A 27,070-nucleotide genomic window follows, 5' to 3' on the forward strand; every position below is an offset into this window, starting at 1 on the left:
ACTTAAATAATTTTTGTAAAATTATTTATTTTGTAAAAGTGAATACAACATGTATCTTTTTAGCATAGATGTTTGTTTACCTTTAGCACCAGAGGGGCGGGAGGGGACGGTCCCATTGTACCGAGGCTATTGTAAGGCACACAGGTATAGGTGCCGAGAGAGTCCTCTGTCACCTCTGACACTCGAATGCTCCCATCTTCCATTTGGCTCCATCCAGGGTACTGCAACACAATCAATGTCCCTGAAGCTCAACTGGCAGAGAATAGCACCAACAATGCCAGACTCATGGGTCTGACTACCAGGAAATGCAGGGACTGATAAAACATTACGCAAAGAAAGCACAGTAAATAATGTGTGTGCCAAATGCAAATGTATATTCTGAACAATGCATTCACACCTTAGTATGAAACTGTACAGCAGTCCATGTAATTATTAGCAACCACAATTTCAATTTTATATTTTACAAAAATATTTTCATTCAGTAAACAGACTTCATTCAAGATGCTGATAGCAAAAAGTGAATGGAGTGGATTTGCTGAATGGAGTGGATTTGCTCTCAGAGCTCTTGAGATGTAACATGAGAAACCTCTGCTTATTTCTTCTGGTCACATGCTTGAATTGTGCAATGCGCAGCAAGGTTTAAGAATGAACGTGATATCCTGTTTCTTGGTTAAGTAACCAGAACATGTGAAAAATGAGACCTCAACAGGATGATCAAGACCTCAACATAAAGCACAGGGTTCTGGTTATTACACAGCTACCAAATAAATATGTGATGCGATCTGAGAAAACCCAACACATGATGAAATTTTACCAATTGTAGATTTAATACAATATGAAAGCTTGGTTCAAGCCCTTTCCAAATCGTTTCTTTTTATAGCTTTTCTAAAACAAAAATGATGGCTACCTGAAGTAAGCTAATCGCTGTGATTTTCAGGAACAGAATTTTAAGTAAAACGGGTTTAAAGAGAGGCAATGAAAATAAATGCACAACAATCAAGTAGTGCAAGTAAAAGTCACTTTACTGTGGGATCAGACTTATTTTAGTCACTATACATGTTTTTAAAAATACAAAATGGTCACTTATATAGACCCCAAGGAACACACAACACTTACAAATATTTAAACATCATTATGTTATTACATTATCCAGTTTTTTTGTGTGATTATTTTAGCCAAAAATCCTTGATCTTGCGGCACATTTTCTTAAAAAAAGCAATGGAATTTGCAGGATATTAATGCAATTTTATGCAATGAATTTGTGGGAACTTGCAAAAATTACAGGAACTTGCAAAAATTGTGGGAATTTGCAAAAACTGCAGGAACTTGCAAAAACTGTTTGCAGCTTTTCAATGATGTTCACGTCACATTTTTCAACTTTCTGCTAAGATATATGTGATTTTTGCTATGAAAATGCAGGGATTATGAAATCATGCAAGCCCTGCATATTTTGCCCATGAAAATCTGCAATTTATGCTGCGAAAGTGCGGCTGATTTGAAAAAATTCGGCCCCCACATAAATATGCGGACTTTGGCTGATTATTAGTTAAATCATGCAATAACAAAACCGATTTTTCTGGAGGGACTGATTATCTGAACCGCATCTATTCACTTTTATTGTATTTTACTGCAACATTTTAGTAAAGTTTTACGTTGTTTATCATGTGCACAGTCTCTGAACTTTTGATCACCACTTGTATGTTTAAATGGCATGACTATTTTACTTTCCTACCTTACATTTATAACAAGCACAGGTCCGGGTGTGTCTTTTCAGCTTGTCACTATAAATCCCTATTTTTCCGCACTTTACAAGTGATTTTTGCCTATATATTTTTAGAGATAATTTGTATAATAATAATTTAATGAAAACCCAATTTTGACAAAATAAGTGCGACATCCGATGGGTATTCCCAGAATGCAAAACATGGTTGTGACATATTGATGTTCGTTTAAATTATTTCATTTTTTCCAATTTACAGTTTTCTACATCAAATAATTCTACATAATGTAAAGAACATCCTGTGAAAATATAACCTTGATATCTTTAACATCGACAGAGTAAGGCCATGTCAAAGATTGAAATCAATAATTGAAATCAAACTTTATAAGACTTTAGCTTAGATTTGAGTCTCACAGACTCCTAAAAAAATTATACTCATTTATAATTATTATTAAGTCAAGAGACATAAAAGTAGCACTAGTTAGCATAGTGAAGTTAAGCGGCCATTATTCAAAACATTTTACCATCCAATGGCGCAATTGACCGATTACAAGTACTTCAGCGAGCCGTGTAATAAAGTTAGTCTTTATTTGTCTTTCATCTTACATGAGTCAGTGATCTCTTCATCTATATGACAGCACAGAATTAATGTAAACTAACCTCCCACAGCTGGGAATGACCTTTGAAAGCCATTCAGATATCGCTGAGGACAGGCTTCTAGGAGACACATGTAAAAACATACTGTACTGACATCACATCCCAACGGGACTCACCTTCTCTATCCGCAGAGGCAGGCTGTCTTTTTTCCACTTCACTGAAGTGACAGGTGGGTTGGCATCTACCGGGCATCGGATGAATCCCGGCAGTCCGATGGCCACGTAAATAACAGGCGGCATGTTTATCACACGGGCAGGGTCTACAAGAGACAACCAGAGTAAAAACATAAAACACAGTGCAGATATCAGATATTATAAGCTTCAGTCTATTGTAAATTGCAACTGTGTGACAGAAGAGACAAGTTTACTGAGCAGTGGAGCCAGTAGGCCGAGGCGGTATGTTGAGTTTGGGTAATATATAAATATTTTTTCACAACGGGATACGGGATGAGACAGTACCATCTACATTGATATGTTCTGACATCTTCATTGCTAAATAAACTCTGCCAGAAATGTGCACTGAGCTCAGATGTAAGCTTACAAACCAGCTTGGACACTCTAAAAAAAATCCGTTAAAAAACGGACAAAGTACTGTGTAAATATAAAGGATTTTTCCGTATTTATGTTTTACAGGCGTTTTCCCTTTTTTTTAATAACACGTTGCATTATGGGTGCAAATACCCCTGCTGTGATCTTTCACTTTTGCCTCTCTATCACCATCTCTGTTTGAAACCTGAGAGTAAATGGTAAGTTTTCCACAATCCTGGTACCCAGCATGCATTGCGGCTTGAAGCTTTGTTGTTGATTGTCACCATTGTTGCGTTTCATAGGCGGATTGAAGTGTCCCTAAAAGCTACGGACAATTATCTGTTAATCTACGGACAGTGTTCTGTATATCTACAGAATGTTCAGTTTTCGAATAAACGGAAATGTCTGTAAACATAACGGAAAAAGAACTGGTAATTTTCTGCCAGGACATATTTTTTTAGAGTGCATGTTGTCCAGTTGTATATCTTTGATTTTTATTTGCATTAATAATTGCAATTATTTGATAAAGGTGATTGTGACATCTCACATAAGGCTTTGACTTGCATGTAAACATATATAATCGACTTTAAAGAAAAAAAACAAAAATATTTATCATATATCGCCATTCATCTCAAAATGACTAAAATCTGAATTTTATTCTATAGATATCTCTACAAGCTATAGGTCTAGCTGTTTTTAAAAAAGAGTAACAGTAAACATTGCAAAATTGAATGAACTTTAGGTAACACAGTGTAATTAAACAATTAACGAAACCTAATTATATTCCACAGTAATAGTAATGCTTGCATTAGCAGGTTCTCATCTGTTCCACTGTCCCATAAAGACCGATAATCGAACAAACCCAATGACCTCTAATAACTTTATTTAATTCCCTCCTCATACTAAAAACCACATTCAAAAAAAGACAAATTCTGTAAAAGAGATCCAATTGCTTGTGACTCTCATTACATCAGCCAACTGTACCATTGCAAGGATGCAGTTAGTAAAGGAGAAAGCGGCACTCCGTAACGAACACTTTGAAAGAATTCACAGCCCCATCTTAACGCAAAAGGCCGGTGTCTATTTTTAGCAGATGTGGAGCTGATGCAGAAAAAGATGATGAGAGAGCGAGAGAGAGCTGGAACGGTGAAGAAGTGTGGAGTTCATATATATATATATACAGTACAATGCAGAGATGGAGAATGTGAAGTCATGGGATGAGACAAGACACGAGTGTAAATAAAAAATATAGAAATAGAGATGAATGAGAAAATAAGTACACATTTGATTTAATGAACAGACTTGCAGTACCATCGGCTGTCTAACGGGGGCGCCAGCGCCCACACAAAAAGCCTGCAAGTGTGTCTGAGGGTGACGTCACTGCAGAAAAGAGGGTTTCCACAGAAGATGATGTCATCTCTTTACATCACCCCTCCCTTTCTTCCTCACTGTCAAATACGCTTTCTCTCAGTCTCAGCTCGCTGCACACTTAGGCGGCCAGACTACAGTAGGTGCTCGTGAAGGGGACGCTTTGAAAAAACATCAGATAGGGAGGTGTACAATCCGATGATGTAATTCCTATCCATCACTTCTCTCGTGCAGAGTCACACCAACACAGGCTCAGAGAGAGAGAGAGAGAGGGGGAATGTAAAATGTATTTTGCCTTGGATACCACAGCCACTTTTGTGGAGCTCATTTCCCCAGCGCTATTTACAAATGCGACATGTTTGAATATAATTACAGGTTTTTTAGCAAAGCTTTGGAACGTCTAGAATAGACACTTTACGCATCTTTGCATGAGTCTATCAGCGTGGAGGACGTGAGCCGTGACTGAGTGATCTGCTAGCTTACTGACTCAAGGTCACTGTTTCAATTCTGCTTCAGACTCCAGGGATAGAAGGCCATTTCAATTTCCCAACTGCAAATAGAAAGCGCCAGTCAGCCCAAAAGCGGCATGTGAATCGAACACGACCTCGTGCCCATGAATCGAGACAGAATTCACCGGGAGGCTAAAGTAAACCTCTCATCAATTACAAAAGATCGCCTTCCAAGAAATGTAATGTGTCGTACATGTACGTATATTACAGTACATGCATATGTAGTTCCCATATGAAGCTCGACTGCCAATAGGTTTCAAAAGCGGATCATTTAAAATAACTATTACAGAAACATAAAGCATGATTTTGTTAAAGGTCACGTTCTTCCTGATCCCATTTTTCAAACTTTAGTTAGTGTGTAATGTTGCTGTTAGATGATAAAGCTCAAAGTTCACTGCCAGGCGATATATTTTGTTTAACAGGAATCCCCTTTCAAAGCCTACAGCGAATGGCCGGTTTGGACTACAGACCTCTACTTCCCAGTTGAATGACGTCAATAAAACAGTTTTTGACTAAACTCCGCCCACAAGAATACGTCAGTCGCCAGCTTTGGCTCAAACGGCTCTGATAAGCTAAGTTGCTGTCGAATCACAACACACAGCGGTCTATGAGCAGAATGCACTCACAATGCACTATCAGGTACGCCGATGCTGAGGGTGGACGTCCGAGGCTGTTACTTGGGCTGCAGGTGTATCTCCCAGCATCTTCAGGCTTCACCTGGGAGATGATGAGCGAACCGTCGATCAAAATGCTCACTCTGCGTTTCAGATCACTGGATAGAAAAATAAAGATTGACAGAAAAAGATCAGAAGAGAGAAAAAGTTTAATTAGCATCAATAGTTATAATGTATAATGTCAAGTTAAATGAAAATAGCTTTCCGCTATTTTTAAATCACTTTCACGTTGTTGTAAGTCCTTTTGCTGTTTATTTTAAATAACCTTCAACTTTCTAACCTAACCCTGAGTCGTAATAAAACATACATCACTGAAAATAATGCAAATAATGTAAAAGGTCATAGGTTCGAATCCAGTTTACATACAGTACATATTGATAAAAAAAGAAGTCGCCATGACCTTTTGCGCCGCTAACACAATGCTCTATTACTGAGCAATTCAGGAGCACAAAACAGCAGCATATGGGTATTGAAATGATCGCAAAATAAAAACATTAAACATATGCCTTAAAACTTTTTTAACTGATTTACTGTACTCTTTCAACTAGAACAGATGGACTGTCCAGATCAAAGATCAGAAAAAAGCTCCAAACTAAATGCCTACATGGTCTCTATTCCTGCCTGTTCCTCCTCCTGCCCTGCTGCACAGAGCCTCTATTAGGAAAAAAACATAATATCCCTTTCTATAGTGTACAGGCCACGCGTGAGGGAGTCTTGAATGGCTCACGGCATCTCTACTTGTAATCAGCGCTAGCCGAGCGTATGATGACACAAGCGTCACGCCATCAGATATTATCATCATGGGGGAGAGGAGGTGAAAAGTGGGCCATAAAACCCTAAAAGAGTCTAGAGACCGTATAGTGAGCCTGAAGGTAAGAGGTCTTGTATAAATTAGAAAAAGTTTAGTTTATGATCTTAAGGTTAACACAGACGGCAGACCAATAGTGTGTTTATGCGTTTGTCTGAGCACCACATTTTAACAGGTTGATCCATTAAACATATCTCGATACAAAGACATTGGCTCCTTTTCAAAACCTAGCAAGCTGCCTACCATTTTAAAGCATTATAGACATGCTAAGGAGCATAATTTTGTTGAGTATTTAAGGCAGCAACAACATTTTGTGTATTTTGTGGAGTATGCAATCCCAGAATGAAATGTGCTTGGTGCAAAAATATGCTCAAATATGCTTAAGCCCAATGCAGTTAAAAATGCATTTTTACTCAATATTCATGTGCTTTATGTTTTTATGCATTTTACAGGATCACACTATCATTTCAGCAAGGCATAGGTCTCAACAGGTTTTGGAACAGAGCCATTGTGATGTGGCCTACAAAGAATTTATAATTTCCAGTAATCACACTATGTATGAGAGTCAATGACGTGACGTTAATTATTTTGTGTCCGTATGGTTCAATTAAATGTAAAAGGGTTAAATTTTGAAAATAAATTTGCAGATTACTTGCATACATTCTCTTTTTTGAAGACCTAGTCAAAAATTTCTGGTTTTATTTAATTTAGAAAGAATATTTGGGGGATAATTGCAAAATTGTCAATGTGGTGTAACCGGTCTGTGTTAATTGGTTTAACTGGTATTTTTTTAATGAAAATATAATTTATTCATAAAAAATGTGAAATAAAATATAATTTAGTTTAGTGTAATATGATTTTTTTCACATCATTTGTCAAAGATTATTTAGAAAACAGAGCTGTTTTCAGCATATGTCAAGACAAATATTACAAAAACGCATTAAAATGTACATTTAGAAACTAATAAAATTATATTATAAAATGATTTTTTTATGATTACGCTTATATGGCATCAAGGTGGATAAAATATTTAATATTTCTCATTCTTTGGTGCATTTGGCGGTTACACCATTTGACATTAATTTTTCAGGTCCATTCAGTCTTAACTTTCATAAAAATGGTGCAAATGTGATTTTTTGTAGCATAAAATTAACATAAATACACTATGTGCATTGAAATAAACCTGATGCATGCTTTTAAAAGTTTTTTGAAAATATTTAAGAATTTCTCATCTTGCCAAACCATTTCTGTCACTGACCCATGAATAGAGTATTAAGATTATTATTATTATTATTGGATTTTTTTGTATTGTTTAATTTTTTTCTCTCAGATCACTCTCACAGGGTTGCGAAGAGTAAAAAAGACACAAATGAGTTATGTGTGTGCATAACGAATGTAATGACACATGCACACAATGCAAACAAAATTAAGAAATGCACACAGCAAACTGTCCTACTGAACCTTCACAGGAACTGTAAAAACTAAAACATTTTACTCAAAAGCATCATTCATGCAATAAAACTTTACTGAATGAAAAAAACATACTGTAATCAAACGTTCATTGACAGGATGCCCTTTGAAATGCAAGATTTACAACATGACCAAATCCAAACAGTATCACAATGGTCATAGTCCCTAATGGCAAACTCACTGATGCCACAATGATGATGAAGAAATTACATGGACTGTGATAAACTCCACAAGGACACAGGACTCAGACAGTGGGCGTACAGTATGGTACAGTAATGAACCCCATCATAACTTTACTTCTTGAAGAAGACGTTATCTTCCTCCCAGAACCAGGTGTACGTTAGGTTGCCAGGGTACGCCTCAGCCTGACAGGTGAAGAATGCATCCTGGGATATGTTTACGGTTATGTTCTCTGGAGGTGAGACAATAAATGGGGGTCCTGAAATAGAAAAGAGACACAATATAAATCAGCGTTACATTTTGGGATGTGTCACATTGCATTGTCTCTTCAAGGTTCAAATTGACAAAGCTGGAGAACTATTATGGGATACAATTGATCACAATCAGGTGCATTTTCATTTTGATGCATGTGAATTAATATTTCCGTCATTTGTTCCTTTGATAACAGCAGCTGTTAAACAATGGCGAGCTATTGTGGAGTAAAATCAGTCAAGGTGCAAATTACTACACAATTCACATGAATATTCAATTAGTACTCAGTCAATACCCCATTTTCTCTGGTGTACAATAATAACACTACCTTATATTTGTAGGAATAAGGTAGGAAGTTAGCTCAGATAAGGACCATGACACGAGAGACTACAGGCTGGGTTCTCCAAATATCAATGCCCATAAATGACACAAAGCATACAATTTGATTTGGTCATGTGTGACGCAACCAAAAGTACCTGAAGTCTTATTTGAATTATATAATAAACATTATAGCCAGTGGGGATTTAAGTAAGTATGCAGCTTGACCACAGATTTTGGTTCAAGTCCGCAATGTACAAAAAGAGACTCTTTTATGAAGAAACCCTGCAGAGAGATCACTGTGCAGGCATGGACACTACAAATGCACTCTGTCATGCTCAACATACACACACTTGTCCACATACACACACACACATACAGTACACACAAATGTAAGAACTCTCACACACTTGTTACACTTCAAAAATGCGGGGCTGTTTTGGGTCATTTCCCTGCTTTGCACAAAACATTTCTGTTGTACATCTACAGAAGCCAATAGGGCTGTCAAATTTTAATTCGAATTTCGAATATTCGTCGAATGTAAAAAAAAATATGCATATTCGAATGTAAAACTTTGCATTCGAATTTTACCTGTGCCAGGAAGCTCACGCAACGTGATGATGACGTAACTGACGCGGATTGTTATACAGAGCGTAGCGGCTCAGCCAACTATGCGGAGCAAGCCAGCGTTATTCATTTGAAAAATAGCAAGAAAAGACAGTGGGGATTACGAGTCGGACAGAATACATATTAAAAGGGCTGTGTGATGCTTCTTTGGTTTTTGGAGCATCAACTGGAATTCATCCGCAAAGTGAAACTAGCTGAGATGACAGAATTAGTGTTGTCTGCTTTTAAATGCCGTTTTAAAGTTTAAAATAACTGATCAACACGAAAGTGCCATAATACAGCTGCTTGTTTAGCAACATTAAAACCATATGTGCATCTACAGAGTCCACACCGCATATGAGGTAGTTGCAATGTAACGCCGCGGTGTTTTTATTTTTATAACTGACTGGAAACTTGACTTTCACGTGGACATTTGATATGCAAGTTTTTCATCAACATTATCTGCGTGAAATATAAACATGATCATCATCTGCCAACTCGACTGTTTCAGCACGTCCTCTATTAATTACGGAGAAGCTGCTTTATTAACGGCTTCGCTCTGCGCGTAAGTTAAACATTTCTGTTCTGTACTTTATTACTCGCATATAATATTTCTACATATTTTCAACAAAGGAACACACAAAATATAATATAAGTTGCTGTGAATAGCGTTTAAGCTTGACAAAATTTAAATGACTAATGATCTTTCTCACCTATTTTGGCTTAAATAAAGATTCATTCGTTTTCATACTTTATTAGAAACACGTAAATTTATCTACTTATATATTATATAAAATGCCCTATATTAATATGCGTTGTCTATGTATGGCATTCGTTTTGTACATTTACAGGTGCACAAATATACTGTTAATTTTGATTTCATTAAGACACCGTGTGTTCTGTATTGACTGAGGCTTTGTACATTTTTTAGTAAATTTAATTAATGTATGGTAGGCCTACATAAAATTATTTGTAAATGTATTCATGGATAGTTTCTTGACTATGTTTGTGTTAATAGCCTACACACGCTGGCTGTTGAGGCATTTTGCACTTGTGTTCCTTTGCATATGAATTTAAGAAATTATGTTTAATTTATTAGTGTTTATAACATTCGTTTTAACAAAAAATATGCTTTGCATGATTTGTTTATATTATTGGGGCTTGTGCTGCGCCCTCTTGTGGGCTTTTAGGAGTATTTTCTCCAAGATAAAGTAGGTCTTTATAATTCGAATATAATTCGAATTTTATTATTTTTCAAGGACGAATTTCGAATGTACTTGTTCAGCCATTTTGACAGCCCTAGAAGCCAATAATGATAGAGTAAAAAAGATTATCATTATTATTTAGAAACTTCCTTTAGTCTCGTCATGTTTTCATAAGCTAACTCACTCACGTGGCGTCACCTTTTGAATGCGGTGGTGCACAGATGAACGCAAAGACGCGCGCGGACATGGATACGTGCGTGCACGCGTCAATGCGACTGCTTCGTCTCTTTAACAAGCGTAAATTGGGTAACTACATTGCACATAGATCCGTTTTTGCCACGATTGTCTTTGTAAAGAATTGCACTAGTTAACTGCTAAAATGTAAACTTGAGATTTACACCGGGGCACAAAAGATTTACACTGGGGCACGTGCCCCAGTAAAAGGGGTCTAGCGACGCCCCTGCTTGAGATCTTTCTCTGAATCTAGGCTACAAAGACGTCTAGACGGCTCCTGTGTTACATAAAACAATAATTGAAGACATTGTTACATACACTGTCTCTGTTTATTATTCCCTCTGGTTGTGAGGATCCAAGCCATCTGAATAAAATACTAGATATTTTTTACATTTTAACCAGCTGATATTTTTCAGGCACAAATAGCATGATAATCCTGTTTATATATTAATAATAACTGCCTCAACCTAAACATTTCAACTATTTAATCCAACCAACCTTATAAACTTGGACAAATTTGGCCATCATCAGATAATCTGGCAACATGCAAAAATGTGACCTTATCTGTTAAATCCATAATCTAATAAAGAGATTAGGAAGTTTAATTTCAATCATTGATTTCACTTTAATTACAATATTTGGCATGACCTTACTCAGTCCATATTACAGATATAAATGTCTTATTACCACATACAATCTTCCTTACACTATGTAGGATGATTCTACGTAGAATTCAATAATAAAATGACTTTTTTACAGGCATGATCACATATCTTTATTCTCTATGGCAAAAAAAATCTCTTGTAATCTCAATACCAGCTAGGAGTTAAATGCTACATTCCAGAGGACAAGTGTAATGTCTACAGATACTAGACATGTACTATTCAAAGGTGCCCATAAGCAATCAGAAATGCTGAATAGCCACTTTCAACACAATAAGAAACACAACAGACCGCTTAGGAAAAGGGATATTTGTGGGTTGCATACACAAGTTTCGATACAAGTGTCCCATAATGGCGAAGCTTAACACTAGTTAACAAGTACTTACAATAAGTAATCACTGAGTAAATACGAACACTGGAATAGTCTATAATTTTAGCAATAAGCTTTGGAAGTCATGCAACAGCAGGAGGCACAGGACAAATTGGTGATCTCAACAGTAAAACGCCTCTTTGGTGGCAGTACGCTGAGAAATCTCTCTGATGGTGAGCCTATTACTGCTTTATACTGAACCAGACAGCCAACATATGGAGTCTAATTATCTCTGTAGCTCTGCAGCATGGGTGCCATGCAGCACACAGCTTTCTGTGCATGACTACACACACACGCACAAACATAGACACGACTGTGCAAACACATACATGCCGTTCTGACAACACGTGATGCTAAGTGTCTAAAAAGTCATGGAGAACTGGTTAGCATCCCATAAAAGGCATTACCTTGGACAAGTAGACGTGTGGTATGGACGGCCTCTCCCTGTTCACTGTAGGCTCGGCATGTGTAGGCTCCTCTGTCGTCACGGGTGATCGAAACGAGTGTCAGGCTGCCATCGCTCACCTGTGGAGACAGGGCACAGTATCAACTACTGAGAAATGCATTAGCAAAAGCATTAAAGTATATACAACGATATATATGACTTCTGTGACAACATGCCCCAAAGAGTTACATGCTGAGGAAATATGTATGCACAGCATCTTAAAACACATCTACTGTACGAGGGGGTCACTCTATAAACTCACCCACAGCAACAACTCGTAAAGATAAAAAACTAAACAAATTGTCTCCACCAAAGAACAAACAGAAGTGCTTTGCAAGGAAAACGTTGTGAACTGGAGACATAGGCAGCGACTGCGTAGGAGAGATCAAACAAACCAGGCCGCTCCAACAGAGATTTATAGATCAATGTGTATCACTCTCTCTCTCTCTCTCTTCACCCACGCAAGCATTATTTCCATTTTACCAATAGCAGAGTAGTTATGCTGTGAACAGCAGAGTAGCTGTTTAATATGCTCTAGATTTTAGATGCATTGGATATTATGATACAACCACTACTGTGACCTCTTCTAACTTGCATGATGTGTCAATCTGTGTTTGTTCTTTAATTTGATATGATAGGCTGTATAAAACATTCAAGTCATAATTCATTAATAAGGATCTTGTCTGAACTAAGAAGCTTTTTTAAGCTTTGATGGTTAGTTTGCTGGCTCGATTTCATCATTTTCTTTCAAGACAAGGACGTGCTTACAGGAGAAAAGTGTTTTTGCTTGTTTTGGCCTTGAATCGTGAACATATTGAGTGTGTACTTAAAAGCGCACTTGAATAATTGATTTACTTGGGCAAGCTTGTGTCTCGGGAGTCATAGGGGCAGGTGAAAGGACGGATGCTGACATCAATACCCTATACAGTATCTAAGGAAAGGATGACCAGAGCACACTCACAATACGCCTTATTCAGTCTGCACCATATTGATTCCAAAACGAGACTTTGAGGGATGGACGTCCAGAGCGTGCACTTTAAACCTATTGTTTTGTTTGTAATTTAGCCATTTCACAGGAGGCAATTGATGATTTTTGGAGACAAAAAGACTCCATATCATCTCAAAAGTCACCAATAGGGCCTTAACTATGCATCGGAAGGTTATATTAATATATAATAGTTGCCATCATGATCAAATTAAATATGTACAGGTCTAAGTTGCATACGTTTCCCGGACAAGCCTTTTTTACCATCTACCAAGAGTACCTCTCTGTTAGTTTTGTGCTACAGTATTAACATAAATCATTCAGTGCAACATTGTTATTACAAATAACATTTGTTACCTCGATTATTTACATATACATTAATGAAGCGAAGTGACATGATTAGGGATGCACCGAATGCAGGATTCGGATTCGGACGAATACTGGGCTTTTTGGGATGGGTTTTTCCGAACCCTAGGCTTGCGCTACGCTGGTCGACGTCACACAACCGTTGATTACACACATCCGGTGCTGAGGTGGAGATAAGCATTTTTTTTCTGGTGAGCCTAAGGGGCGGTTCACATTTCGTGGACGCACCTGGAAAAAACTAGCGCATCACACCGCATCGCTTTCATTATGCATAGGCTTATGGTAATTGTCAAAATAGTTTTTCCCACTTGTCATCCTGGCATAATGTTGCCTATCCTTTTTTTTACAGTTAAAATCAAACAAAATGAAAAATACACTGCTGTGGATGTTGTTTATGTCATTAATGTGTTTTACTGTGTTAATGGAATAAGGATGTGAGTAGGATTCGGTATTCGGTTTCGGCCGAATCTTAAACAGTGGATTCGGTATTCGCCCGAACCCAAAAAATCTGGATTCGGTGCATCCCTAGACATGATGTATGTCTAATGTTTTCTAATGATAGACTAACAGAGATGTTAAAGATAACGTTCAAATATACATTGTTGACTTAGCTTAGAACAGATGTAGATTTCCTTGTTTATTTTATCCACGTTTAGTTGGTGTTGTGGTCTTAATCTAGAGAAGACACTTAACGCTATGTCGGTTGAGATGTGGCTTGGGAAAGGGTAAAAAAATACACAACGTTGCCCAGCCTCTCGGGATACCTAGTGTCAAAGTTGCATGTACCACATGCTCACCGTTTGACCATTTTAAACTTAAAATGACAAGAAAAAACATATAAAAACGAATGAAAACTGACTAACTGCAATGCATTTCATTGTATGTGTAAGCAGAGAATGTCCGAGTGTATTGGGTTAGCTATGCGCACTGTGATTGGCTCATCGCTTTTGGGAGCGTGGCTTAGCCATAGGTCAATTGAAGGCTCATTTCAAACACAATTTTTACAGGTTTGTAACAACATAAGAATATAAATTTTTTTGGGTGAACTATCCCTTTAAGTCCTTGATAGAATCCTACCAAAAGTTGTATATGCTATTACAACATTAAACTAGAATTGTGGAGCTATGTCATCAAGGTAGCAGGTTTACTGTTAATTTGTGACCAGCATGTGACCAATACAACTGGTCTTAAAACAGCATTAATGTTCTGCCACTCTCTCTATATAAAATTGACCCTTTCTAGCCCTATCAGAGTTGAATTACAAGAGGGTCACTTTACTGCTGCCGGCCCTAAGCAGGTGAAGAGCACTTGGACAAAAAGTGCATGAGTGGAGCAAGATGACACAGATTCATATCAAAGTAAAACACACTCTATTTCTCTTCAATTATTCAGTGCAGTGTAATAGCAAGGACTTCTAGCATGCATCATCAACACATTCGGGCATGTAAGTGTGTGGACCAGTTCATGAGCTGAAATCGTCTATATAGGGAGCATTTTTATCATGCACAGAGGCAAAATCCCCACAAAAATGTATCAAACTGTCAGAAATGGTTAGGTATGGTACGAATGCAAGAGATGCATGTTCGATCCAGCATGAAATGCATCCTCATCCCGTTTCATACTTTCTCATCTCAATGATTTATTATATATATGAGACATTTCTACATAAAATCATCCTACATAATGTAAAGAACATTCTGTGAAAACATAACCTTGATATTTTTTATATTGACTGAGTAAGGCCATGTAATCTCATCCTTTTAATCTCATAATTAGACTATGAGACTTTGCCTACTATATATCCAATATTTATTATTTAATAAAGCAATCAGACTGTATTCCATGAATGATGAATGAACATGCACACATTTGACATTTACAAACATCCTATAAGCCTACAAGTGGGCACCCATACAGATAAGTGTAATGGCTAAAAATAAAAAAACAGCAGCAGTAGTCTAAGGTGCCGATGTGGATCCCAGACTCCATAATTACTCTAATTACACAGATGGAGCTGCATGGCCAGGCTACAGCAGACCCAACAACAACACACATCCTCTGGAGCCCACATGTGTCTAATAAATCATAACACACTGTGTTGAAAATCTATTATGTAGCTATAACAAAAAGCCCTATCACATCCTGCACTCACGAATTGACTTAACTGTCATCATCTGCGCCTATCAATCCACAGTTTATAATCTCTCCTTCCTGAATTACAATATGTGCAGTTGTCAACAATGCACAACTAACAATGATAGCGTGACTATGAACCTTTTTAGCTAATGTTGAGAAAAGAGCTGAAAAGATTAGCATCTCTCTTTGCACACATATTGTACACTTACTACCAGCAGATATAATAAAAATTAAGAAAAAGCTATGCAGTCTTCTCACAGAAACATGATCTTTCCAGCAAGAAAATGTTATAAAACAAGGTCCATAAAGTTTACAAAGTCTGGCATGGAGGAACCTGACCGGATTGCGCCAAGCACAGACCTGATACCCATTGAATATTCAGGACTGTAAATGTAATATTGATCGTAAACCACACACCATTGCCCAATATTGATGCTTTTGCCTTGTTATAACATCTAGCAAAAAGTATTACAGCCTGAAGCATAAATGTTGTTAACAGAAAAAGTAGGACCAATTCTTTATTATATTTTGAAATAGTCTATTTTTAAGGTGTTTAGAGAATGCAATATTTACAGATCCAGCACATCCAGTGAGAAAGACCGTACCATCAGAAGTTGCAAGAAGTTGTTTGCTTTTTTCCTTCTGAATTTCTCTCTTATCAGTCAAGGCAGAACATAGTTCACCATCAATCAAATTAACTAGCGACGGATGCTCTTGTTCTCTGATCTTATCTCACCTGACTTCAAAACTGTTCAATCACAAAGCAAAGCTCATCGCAGACAGCCCGTCATTTCTCTGCTGTGTGTGAAGAGATCTCTCAACAGACTTTTGTAGATTAAAGTGTTTTTTTAGGGTCGAGAACTGAGCCCTCCGTTCCTGTAGAGATCTTTTTGCAGACTCTTCAGAATGGTTTAGATTTAGGAAACATTTGATGTTCAGGTTCACAATGTTGGTCTTGCACTTGAATCAATGGCTCAAAAAATATTTGAAGAATTCAGATGCAAAACTAGCTAAGTGCGTCTGCATGATTTCTTGTTAATTAGCATATTTTATCAGACAAACAGTATTTCTGATTGGCTTGTGGGTCTGATTAAGCAGATTTGATGCAAAAGTGTTTGATGAACGTATAGTACGTGTCAAGACTAGGGGTTGAACGACTTCAAATTATTTAAAGTCGACTGTTATGACTAGAGCCCGGCCGATACGCATTTTTTTGGGCCGATGCCGATACAGATATTAGGGAGTAAAAAAACACCGATAACGATATATCGGCCGATATTCTTTGTGTATAGTACAGTACACATATACTACAGTATATTTTACTACAGCAGGCTACTGTACATATAATACACTATATACATTAACAGAATATACTATATATAAATACTTTTTTTGCAATGATCACTCACAAATGTGGTGATCAAACACTTAAAATGACGTGACAAAGATATGTAATATAGGCAGGTTTTACAAGTTAACAATAAACTTTATTATCCAAAATGATTCTGATATAAGTGCACAAAACAGTAAACTTGACTAATTATAAATAACTTTTAAACACAAACAAAACAAAATACATATAACTTAAATAATTGTCAGTTTTGACGAGAATAATGTTATATTGGGCTTATTTTGAAAATGGAAACTTATAAAGTCATTTTTTATTAGCTTTACAATAAGTTATGCACTTCACAAATTAATTAGAAACTTACAGTTAAGACCATAGATATGTATATAAAGGCTAGATGGCTCGTCCGCGCTGATGGCCAATTGAGTGGAACGTCCGCATTTTGGCGGCCATCTTAGGACAGGGCGCTCGCTCACTCGTAGCATTGAGTTTTAATGATGTAGGTACTTTTAAATGACCATAACTTGCTTAATTTTTTACCGATTTTCAAACGGATTGGTTTGTTATAAACGTCAAAGATGTACCTATGACACTGAATACGTATACTAAAAATAAATAAAAAATTCATGAAACATGTTAAAGCATCCAGAATTATAGCCACGTTAATAACGTTTGTAAAAAACCAAACCGTTTGTAAATCCGTCAAGAATTCAGCAAGTTACGAGCATTTTAGTTGGCGTATGTCACTCACCTTCCGTCCACAGCAGCAGGGAGCAGCACTATGGCAGCACTGACCTAAGATGGCCGCCAAGTGACGACACAGCTGACTCCGCCTTGAGCCATCTAGCCTTTATATACATATCTATGGTTAAGACGACAATGCTTGACTTGCTGACAAAATAATGATGTAGGCTTATGTTTAATGTACTGCACAACGTTTTTATAACACGAACCCACAGTGTTCTGCCGGGACTTTAAACTTTTATAAAACTAAAGCGTCTGCTCTCCGCCTCTTTAATTTAGCGAGGGTGTAAAGTTGCGCGAGCTTATTTAATCAATTGCTTTGAAATGAGCATGTTCAGTAAAAGCACAAGCAGCTGTACTCCCACAGACTGCGCGTCAGTTAAAGCGCGTCCTTTCTCCGCCTCGCGTCATTTCTTCCGCTTGCGTTTTAAATAACTCGCAAGTGGACAAAAGAGACGGATTAAAAACACCAAATGTTAACCGGAATGTGTCTTTCTCGCCCACTTATAATCCAATTGACCAAAGCGCGTCTTAATATCAGGTGTAAAATGTTGTGAAGAAACTGCGTGGCTGCCTCCACCTGAACTGAGGGACTGACTGTGAAGGGGGTGGCTGGTGTCACTACAGTGAGTGACCTGGGTCACCATTAGCAACCAGTAGGGCGCACTCTGCTGGACAAACAAGTACTTACATCTTTCAAAAGCATTTAATGTCTTCTGTAAGGAACGTTCATATCGGCTTCATATCTGCGGCTTATACGCCGATACAGATATATCTGCGACAGGCTCATATCGGCCGATAAAATCGGCAAAACTATAAATCGGTCGGGCTCTAGTTATGACATCAAAGTCGAGTTGATGTCGTTGATGTCAATCATAAAAAACACAAGCGATGGGACTGCTTTGCAACATGCCATAATTTATTAGCAGAACATTAATACAGATGCTGATTATACAGCTTATGTTGCAATTTAAATAAAAAAAATATACAGCTCATATGTTGCAACTTAACGTAACAATGCAACAATAACTCCCGTTTTAGAGCATTTTTTATCGATGCATGTCGGCATAACAATACTAAAATTATACAGCTCCTATGTTGCAACTTAATGTTAACTAGGGATGGCGAAAACTAAACATTTTCTAGACTGGCCACCGAGCCTCATTAGCCGGTTAAAACCATTTAAAATATTCTACACTGTTTGAAATAACATCCATTTCGAGCTGCGCCTGCAATTTCGCAACTCTGTCGCATCTCTCTGCGCTCGGCCTCTGGCTCACACACACACACACACACACTTTTTTAAATCCCCTACAGCGCGGAACATGAGTCCCGGAAACGCGGCGCCGAATAGGAGGACAAATGGGTGCTTTGTTTCTAAATAGTTCATGTGCAAGACGTTAAGTTGTGGTTTAAAAGTAAATTTTTTGGAAGCAAAAATGACAAAAGTTTCCCTAGATAAGACCCTTATGCCTCAATAAATTTAAAGAACTAAGTGCTACTGGTTGTAGGCCATTTGTTGTGTCAGGACAAGGGCAACATGGACCAACCTCACAGTCTGCACTACTTTATTGGTGTTGGTTTGGTGTGTGCTTACCCTAAAAGACTTTAAAAGACTACTGCTAACTTTTAACAATTTTTCATGCCTAAATGCTATTACTACTTTAACTTCTTTACTCTCACTTAACGATAGGTGCACATACCTTATATACTCATATTCAAGAAAACAATTTAACAACAATTGCTTTGTAAGTCACTCTAACTGGATTTAGTAGTTTACCGAATGTTGACCATCTGTTATCACTTATTTTTGCTGCTAAGTGAAGCATATGCAGTTTAGAAGTCTGTATAAGCCATAAACACAATGTCAGAACCTGTTACAGTAATGTAATTGCACACCCGGATGCTTCGCTTTATAAAAAAAAGAAAAATTACCTATTTAGTTAATGCAGTTGCAAATATTACCCCATCTACACTTCAAGCAAGCATGGCCTGGCAAAACTTAAGAGGGATAGTTTAGGAAAAAATAAAAATGACCCTATGATTTACACACTCTCAAGCCATCCGAGATATAGTAATTGTCCTGGCTCTTCCAAGCTAGGTAGTCAACAGGGTCCATAACTTTCAAGCCCAAAGTGCATCCATCCTTTACAAAAGTAATTTAGCGGATTAATAAAGGCCTTCTGAGCGTAATCGATGCGATTTTGTTTAGAATTAAAACTTTATAGACTATATTTACAAGCTTCCATTAATGGCCAATGTGCATTCACCAGAGAGTTTAAGTATAGGACAATGCATAGTGTACATGCATAGACAGAAAGACCAAAACAACACCAGTCACTAATAAGAATAAGTCTATATCAGGTCTATTTTAAAGAAAATGGCAGAGGATTTCGATGTAAGACAAGACGATATTGAGTTATCTGTAGCTAAACAACTCACACAACACAAGTCTATTCTCAGCTGTTCTTACGCTTTGTATGCTATGCATAATGAGCATTGGCCGCTATCAAAATCTGGTTATTATAGTTTATAAGGTTTTAAATATGGATATTTTTCTTACAAAATCACATTGATTACCCCCTGGGCTGTGTGGATTACATCTGTGAAGGATAGATGCATATTTTGTCCTTCTACCGTTAAAAAGCTTGATAGAACCAGGACATTTTCTAAAATAACTCAAATTGTGTTCTTCTGAAAGATGATAGACATATATCTCAGATGGCTTGAGTATATCATGAGGTAAATTTTATTTTTCGATGAACTATAACTTTAAAAGCTCTTATAATAATCAACAAAGCTGTCAAAACATCTACAGTATACCATAGCAGAAATGTCCAAATGTGCCCAAATACTCTTTGGGTTCTCTATGCACTGACTCTGACTAAGAAAGAGGCTGAAGAGAAAGAAACAGGGGTCACAGTTAGACATGGCTCACTGCACGCACTGACACATCTCACAGGCCCTAGACCAGTAACCAAAGCATCTTACATACTGTAAAGCTGCTAAGGGGATACGATTGGATAATAGCAACAAAAAAAAACACACATGCTACTGCTGTAGTCGATACTACAAACATTTGTCATCTGTCAGTGCAGTGGAGCGCAAGAGGAACACAGTCTCTATCTGTAATCCCTAACTTGACCATAATGCACTCATCTCTCCCTGTGTTTGTGTGTGTGTATGTGTGTAATAATCAGAGTTAATAGTGTTGAAGGGGACATTTCACAAGACTTTTTTAAGATGCCAAAAAATCTTTGGTGTCCCCAGAGAAATTCTAGCTCAAAATACCATATAGTTAATTTATACTGGCATGTTAATATTGCCACTCTGTAGGTGTGAGCAAAAATGTGCCGTTTCTGGGTGTGTCCTTTTAAATGCAAATGAGCTAATATTTGCACTAAATGACAGTGCCGTGGTTGGATAGTGCAGATTAAGGGGCGGTATTCATCACATGGGCAGCCAAATTTCTAGGACCTATTTTTTACATGCTTGCAGAGGTTGATAGAAGCACTGGGGATCCAATTATAGCACTTAAATCAGTCCTTCCAGATTTTTTTGTGATTGTTGCGGGCAAAAATCCTCCACGTTTTCTTAAAAACTTCAATGGAATATGCGGGATATTTATGCAATTTTATGCAATGAAATTGCGGGAACTTGCCAAAATTGCGAGAACTTGCAAAAACTGCGTGAACTTGCAAAAACTGTTTGCAGCTTTTCAATGATGTTCACGTCAAATAATTTCATCACTTCCTAACATTCACATGACAACAGGGGACATGGCTGCGCATGTGTGAGGTAAATGCAAAATTTTTCAACTTTCTGCTAAGATATAAATGACTTTTTGCTACGAAAATGTGGAGATTATACAATCATGAAAGCCCCAAATAATTTGGGGGCAGAAATCTGTAATTTAGGCAGTGAAAGTGCGGCGTATTTAAAAAATGTGGCCCTTGCATAAATATGCAAACTTTGATTATACATTGAATCATGCAATCGCATAATCACGTTTTTTTTTGGAGGGACTGTTAAACATGGAAAATTTTACATTTTCATGATATGTCCTCTTTAAGTGAGTGTCTTCCAAGAATTTTGTAAATGTGAGCTTCTCGTTTATCATAAACCCTTTAGACGCGTTTGCAGCAGGCATGTATTTGACATGGCGCATGATGCACATATGTTCACATGACGCACCGAACACATATTTTGACATGACGAGCCACACACATGACATGGCTAACACATATTTTGAATTTCTTGCCCTCGGAAGCCACTGTATATAATAATAATGTAGATAACAAGTGGTAATAATGAGTTTTATATCTCATGTATTTGTTACGGGGTGTGTGATAGAAAACAAGATGAACTGTACAATGTGAAATTTTGCCAAATGGCCAAATGAAGACAACTATGCAGCTAAAGCGTGTAATTCAGAAATCGCTGTTGTTATGAAATAGATAACTAACCATGTAGAAATATAAATGAAATAACACCTGCTTTGACTAACACTAGTATGAGTATGAGACATTCTCCTTCCATGCTTAAAACTACTATACAGTAGATTACTTCAAAGTGAACAGGCATTAACTAAATGCCATAAATCTCTAACTTAGATTTCATCAAACTCAAGTACATCCCTCAGATCAGATGGATTTGCTCACCTTGTACTTGCTGCTGTCCCTTACAGGCTCTCCCTCCCTGAGCCAGCTGACCGAGGGTTTGGGATTGCCGAAGGCCGTGCAGCTCAGAGTGACGCTGCCCCCCTCTTTGGCCTCCACATACTGCGGTGGCGTGTCTGTGAAAGTTGGGGGAGCTGTAACAAAGAGAAATGATGTGAAATTTCCATATCTGTTCTTCAATACACCACTAGTTTATTCATTTATAAAAATATTACGTACAGGCTATGATTTACGCTTCTTTTGCAGACCCTGTTAAAGTATAACACATTCCTTACTGCTTATAGGAGCCACGAGAGTTCAGAAGGCCATTGAGCTATAAGCTCAGACCTGAATAAAAGAGACTCCCTCCCGAATACATATACGGTCATTTATGAGCTCTTAGTATACAGTGTATGAGCTCGCTGTCTGGCATGTCTCTCATTGGTAATAATTTTGCTCCTACTCTAAGACCAATTTTATCCCCTTCCTCTTGATTTAGTAGCAGAAATTCTACTTTTATTCTCAATAACTCAGGCAGGGAAAGTGGGGGCCGGGCCGTTGTATTGCTCATGGGCAGCGGTGTGTGTGTGTGTGTGTGTGTGTGTGTGTGTGTGTGTGTGTGTGTGGATATACTGGGTTAGACAGGACACAGTACTGGATGACAGATCAGGTACAACTCAGCACCATCTGCTTCTTCTTCACAGTTTAACCAACCATTTTCTGTGCTGGGTGCAAAATTAACTTTGTTTCACCTGCAGTGGTGGAAAAGTAGCATATGCTACTTTTGTACAGCCATTTTGAAATATTTTAATGAATTGTTACCAACTACATTTATTATACCAATTACATTTATTTGTATATTATATAAAGACTACCAGAGATAAAAATTAAAATCATACATAACACATCATCATGTTTCTTGTGAGAATATCTGGTTACATCTGCCTGTGTGTTTGTGCTGTGTGGTGACTTTAAAGGTGACATAGAATGATTGAACGGAGTATTTATTCTTGTTCTGTGATGTGACATGTAGAAAAAAAATGTTTTTGTTTGGGTCTGTAATGCCTTAGAAGCTTCCTAAAAACCTCTCTCAGATAGCTCTGTTAGGGAAGTGGTTTTGCACCTATTTGGCTCCCCCTACTGGCTTAACTTGCCATCTCATTACTGATTGGCTGACTTTGCTGCCACTCAAAAAATATAGCCAATTATTTTAAAGTGGAGGGGCAGTTAGATTCCTGTGATGTCATAAGCATCAGTTTTTCAGATTGGGCTGTTTTCTGGCTGACATTTCTATGAGACTGAGATGTTTAGCATGTCTAGCACTTTTTGTATGTTTGTTAATGTGGATCGACTACCATTATTCAACAAATGGCGCTTTTCCATTGCATAGTACCCCACGGTTTAGTTTAGTTTGAGTCGGGTCAGCTCACCTCACTTTGGCGTGGTTAGCTTTTCCATCGAGTTTAGTATCACTTCGGGGTGGGAGGGATTATAGACGTGTCGTTATATTTACGCTGCCTACTGCTGTGACATCATACACGTGAGAGCATTGTTGTACATTCCCATACATTCATTTATTTCTCAGTCTGCCACAAAATTAAAATTGGCCACCACAAATAGATGTTTGCACATCGCGTTTATAACTACCTCTGTCTCACATGACAGTTTCTGTTCAAAGACCCGACCCGTGGCGTCAGTCGACGGCGCTCCGTTGAGCCTCATTCAAGTTGCATTTAAGCATAATAATGCGGACGTGCACGTCGCAAATGTGCCGCCACAAACTGCAAGTCTGGAAAAAACTGTTATGGTGTCCCGGATTCTCAACCTGCGGATGTTTTTCATCGCTAAAAGGGTGTTTGGAAACTTATAGCAGAACACAGATAACAACATGTTTGCTTGAGACAGCGCAAGCTAGCAGTAAGCTAAAGCTAATATTTACATTATAGCGATGACGTGACGATTCTCTCAGACCAATCAGTGATCTACAGTGTTTTCGCGTCACGTTTGGTATCAGCTCGGGTCGCTTGGAACCCCAACCGAGGTGGTACGAAAAAAAGTATCGGGTACTACATACTGCACCCAATGGAAAAGCTCCCAAAAGTAAGCTGACCAGACCCAAACTAAACTAAACCGTGGGGTACTATGCAATGGAAAAGCGCCAAAAGACAAGGTAAAAATGGTTTTTCATTCTCTGTCCCCTTTAAATGGGTTGAAAGTGTGGTTAATTCAAAAGGGAATGATTCTGATGTATTATATTTTATTCAGAAATATTAGTGGCTGTAGCGTTGTACACAATGAGTGCAAAGAGAAATGTAAAGCAACACTGGAGAGAAATACTTTTATTTCATATGATGTACATTTAAACTTTATTTTACATTTCTTAGGGTGACACGTTTCCATAAAGATTGTAGGAACATTTACGGTGTGTTGCACCAACAAGTATTACTGTGCATTCAGACCGCCACCGGCGAGAGCGTCAATAAAAGCTCTGGCTGCCCTGACAACGACGCTAAAGAAAAGTTGTAGTGGATGCTCTGACGCTCAAATGCATTCTCTGAACTCCTCTCAGGTGAACATTTCCGCCTTCCAATTGGTTGCCGCCGAACCACGTCATATCTCATTACCATAAAGTTGAGCTGATTTCAACTCTCCTCGACGCTGCTCGCCGGAGCTCGCCGCCGGCTCTCATTGAAAATGAATGACTTCCGGCCACTTTGACGCTCTCGCTGGTGGCGGTCTGAATGCACAGTTAGGCTTAAATCTGGTTTAAATCAAAGCTTATTTAATAATTCTGTTGCACCAAACTTTAAATCTTGTTTAAAAATAATCAGGGTTACATTTTAATTTTGATTCAGTTTTAAATTTTACAGTAAACCTAGATCCTGTTGCTAGATCACTTTAAAGGCGAGGTGCGTGATTTTTAAAAACACTTTGGAAAAGTTGGGTCAACTACCAAAACACACTTGTAGCCAATCAGCAGTAAGAGGCGTGTCTACTAACCAACATTGTTGCCTGGACTGCGTATGTGTGGGGCGGGTCTATCAAAAGAAGGTCCAGATTCTATTTGGGTAGGGGCGTGTTTGTTTAGGTGATTTCAAATGTCAACATTGGCTTTCAGAGATCATGCACCCTGCCTTTGAACTCTGTTTTTAATCTCAGTTAGGGATTAAATTAAAACTTGCATTTGAGGAGGTTTAAATAAAAATAGATACAGTGGGACGGGGCGGGCCAAATAAATTCATAAATGTGTGACTCGTGGGTTGGAAAAAAACCCTGACCCACCCAACTCTACTGTATTCTACCAAATTAAGGCATAAAAACACTTGTCAATTCTGGAGGAATCCCTAAAATCTGGTGGCACATGACCAAAGTGCTTAAGGCGACATTTCCGAGGCAGGGCGCTAAGACATCTGTGCAAAACCTCCTCCATCTGCTCTTATCCGAGTCTCCATTTAGCACCTTACACACTGCTGACACACTGCTGACCTGTGATGTTGATTATTTAAAACTAAACACACACGTGCACTTGCAAATGCTGAAAACACAATCCCACCGCAAGATGTGTGACTTACATAAACACACTAATCTGCAATTGTATCATGTTTCACGGTCGTCTAAAGCAGCTAATAGATCTAGACGTCAAGTTTGCCTTTGCTTTTCAATCTGCATTTCCATTAGTGGCAAAACTTTCAAGCGAATCCACGTGACATATTAACTGATTGCCTACCACAGCATACCAAATGGAGGGAAATGGGTCTGTTTGGCAGCTGTATTGGTCTCCATAAAAATGCTCCATACCAGCTGTATAAAGATAACATGCTTAGCTGCCCAATTTCTAGAGTTGGGTGATGCACTGAATATTAATGATGATTTTCAATGCTTACTGCTTAGGTTGTTTGGTTCCTAAAAGGTTTTTCGTATGGCTGTATGGTTCCATAAAGAACCTTTCTAGTGCAGAGTATAGTCTGTTTTAGTAACCACGCTGAGCTGTAAAACATTGAGTGGACATAACTGTAAGCTTTAGTGGGCTATAATAAGCTAGTGGCCCGTGTGTAAGTCTTTTCTTTAGTGTACAAAGCACCCAAAAGCCACTGAACTTAAACCCATTACACTGTGAGTTCTGCATGATTATAATTATGTACTTTTAACACAACAAACCAGGCAAACAATGTGAATCCCAGAATAGATCTGTTGAATCTGCCAAATCACCTGCTCAACCTGTCGAGCACACACACCTTTACAATGGAAGACAAGGAGTAAAACACACTCACACATTCTGTCTCACACTGCATAATAATCCTTATACATTTTCAAGAAAGATGACATCATCTCACGCAATGGCCATTTGTGTCAGTCTGCAGCAGGTGATAAAATCACAAGCTCCTATCACAGGCACATACTGTGAGAAGAATTCAGCTATAATAAGGCTATGAGGCAACATCAGCCACACAGGCAGATGTTTCACTGCAAACACACATGTATTGTATTGTGCAACTGAAGATACTAGCTTGCAAAAGGCTGCATGGGGCTCGTCCCACAGGAACATATTCATCTTCCTCACAGGATTCTGTACTGAGCCATGCATCTGTGTTAACAATGCTTACTGCATTCAAATCACATGCCCTGTTTACACGTGTAGCTGCACAAATACACCAACACAAACATGCACAGCTGTACACATAATACAACTTGCAATGAAATGTAAGTAAAACGAAGCACAAATCTAATGGGGAGCGACTATGCAGGATAGCATCCAAATACAGTGGCACCATCTTGGATCTACTATTGTCACATGTAGTGTCCATTTACATCTAGGACCAAAGTAAAA

General features: G+C 38.1%; 1 protein-coding gene across 5 annotated transcripts in view; it reads right to left on the minus strand.

Annotated features, from left to right (window-relative positions):
- Positions 1–27,070, minus strand: part of igsf9bb (immunoglobulin superfamily, member 9Bb) — a 113,811-nt gene that overhangs the window by 39,038 nt on the left and 47,703 nt on the right. For all 5 annotated transcript variants that reach the window (XM_065286957.1, XM_065286955.1, XM_065286956.1 and 2 more), the window contains exons 4-9: positions 22,246–22,397; positions 11,968–12,085; positions 8,031–8,172; positions 5,408–5,553; positions 2,494–2,636; positions 81–221 (exon numbers count right to left, since the gene is read on the minus strand). In XM_065286957.1, coding sequence (XP_065143029.1) covers positions 81–221; positions 2,494–2,636; positions 5,408–5,553; positions 8,031–8,172; positions 11,968–12,085; positions 22,246–22,397 — 842 coding nt within the window. The remainder of the gene's footprint in view (positions 1–80; positions 222–2,493; positions 2,637–5,407; positions 5,554–8,030; positions 8,173–11,967; positions 12,086–22,245; positions 22,398–27,070) is intronic.

Source organism: Paramisgurnus dabryanus, chromosome 18 (genome assembly GCF_030506205.2).
Source record: "Paramisgurnus dabryanus chromosome 18, PD_genome_1.1, whole genome shotgun sequence".
In the NCBI taxonomy this organism is placed as follows: domain Eukaryota; kingdom Metazoa; phylum Chordata; class Actinopteri; order Cypriniformes; family Cobitidae; genus Paramisgurnus; species Paramisgurnus dabryanus.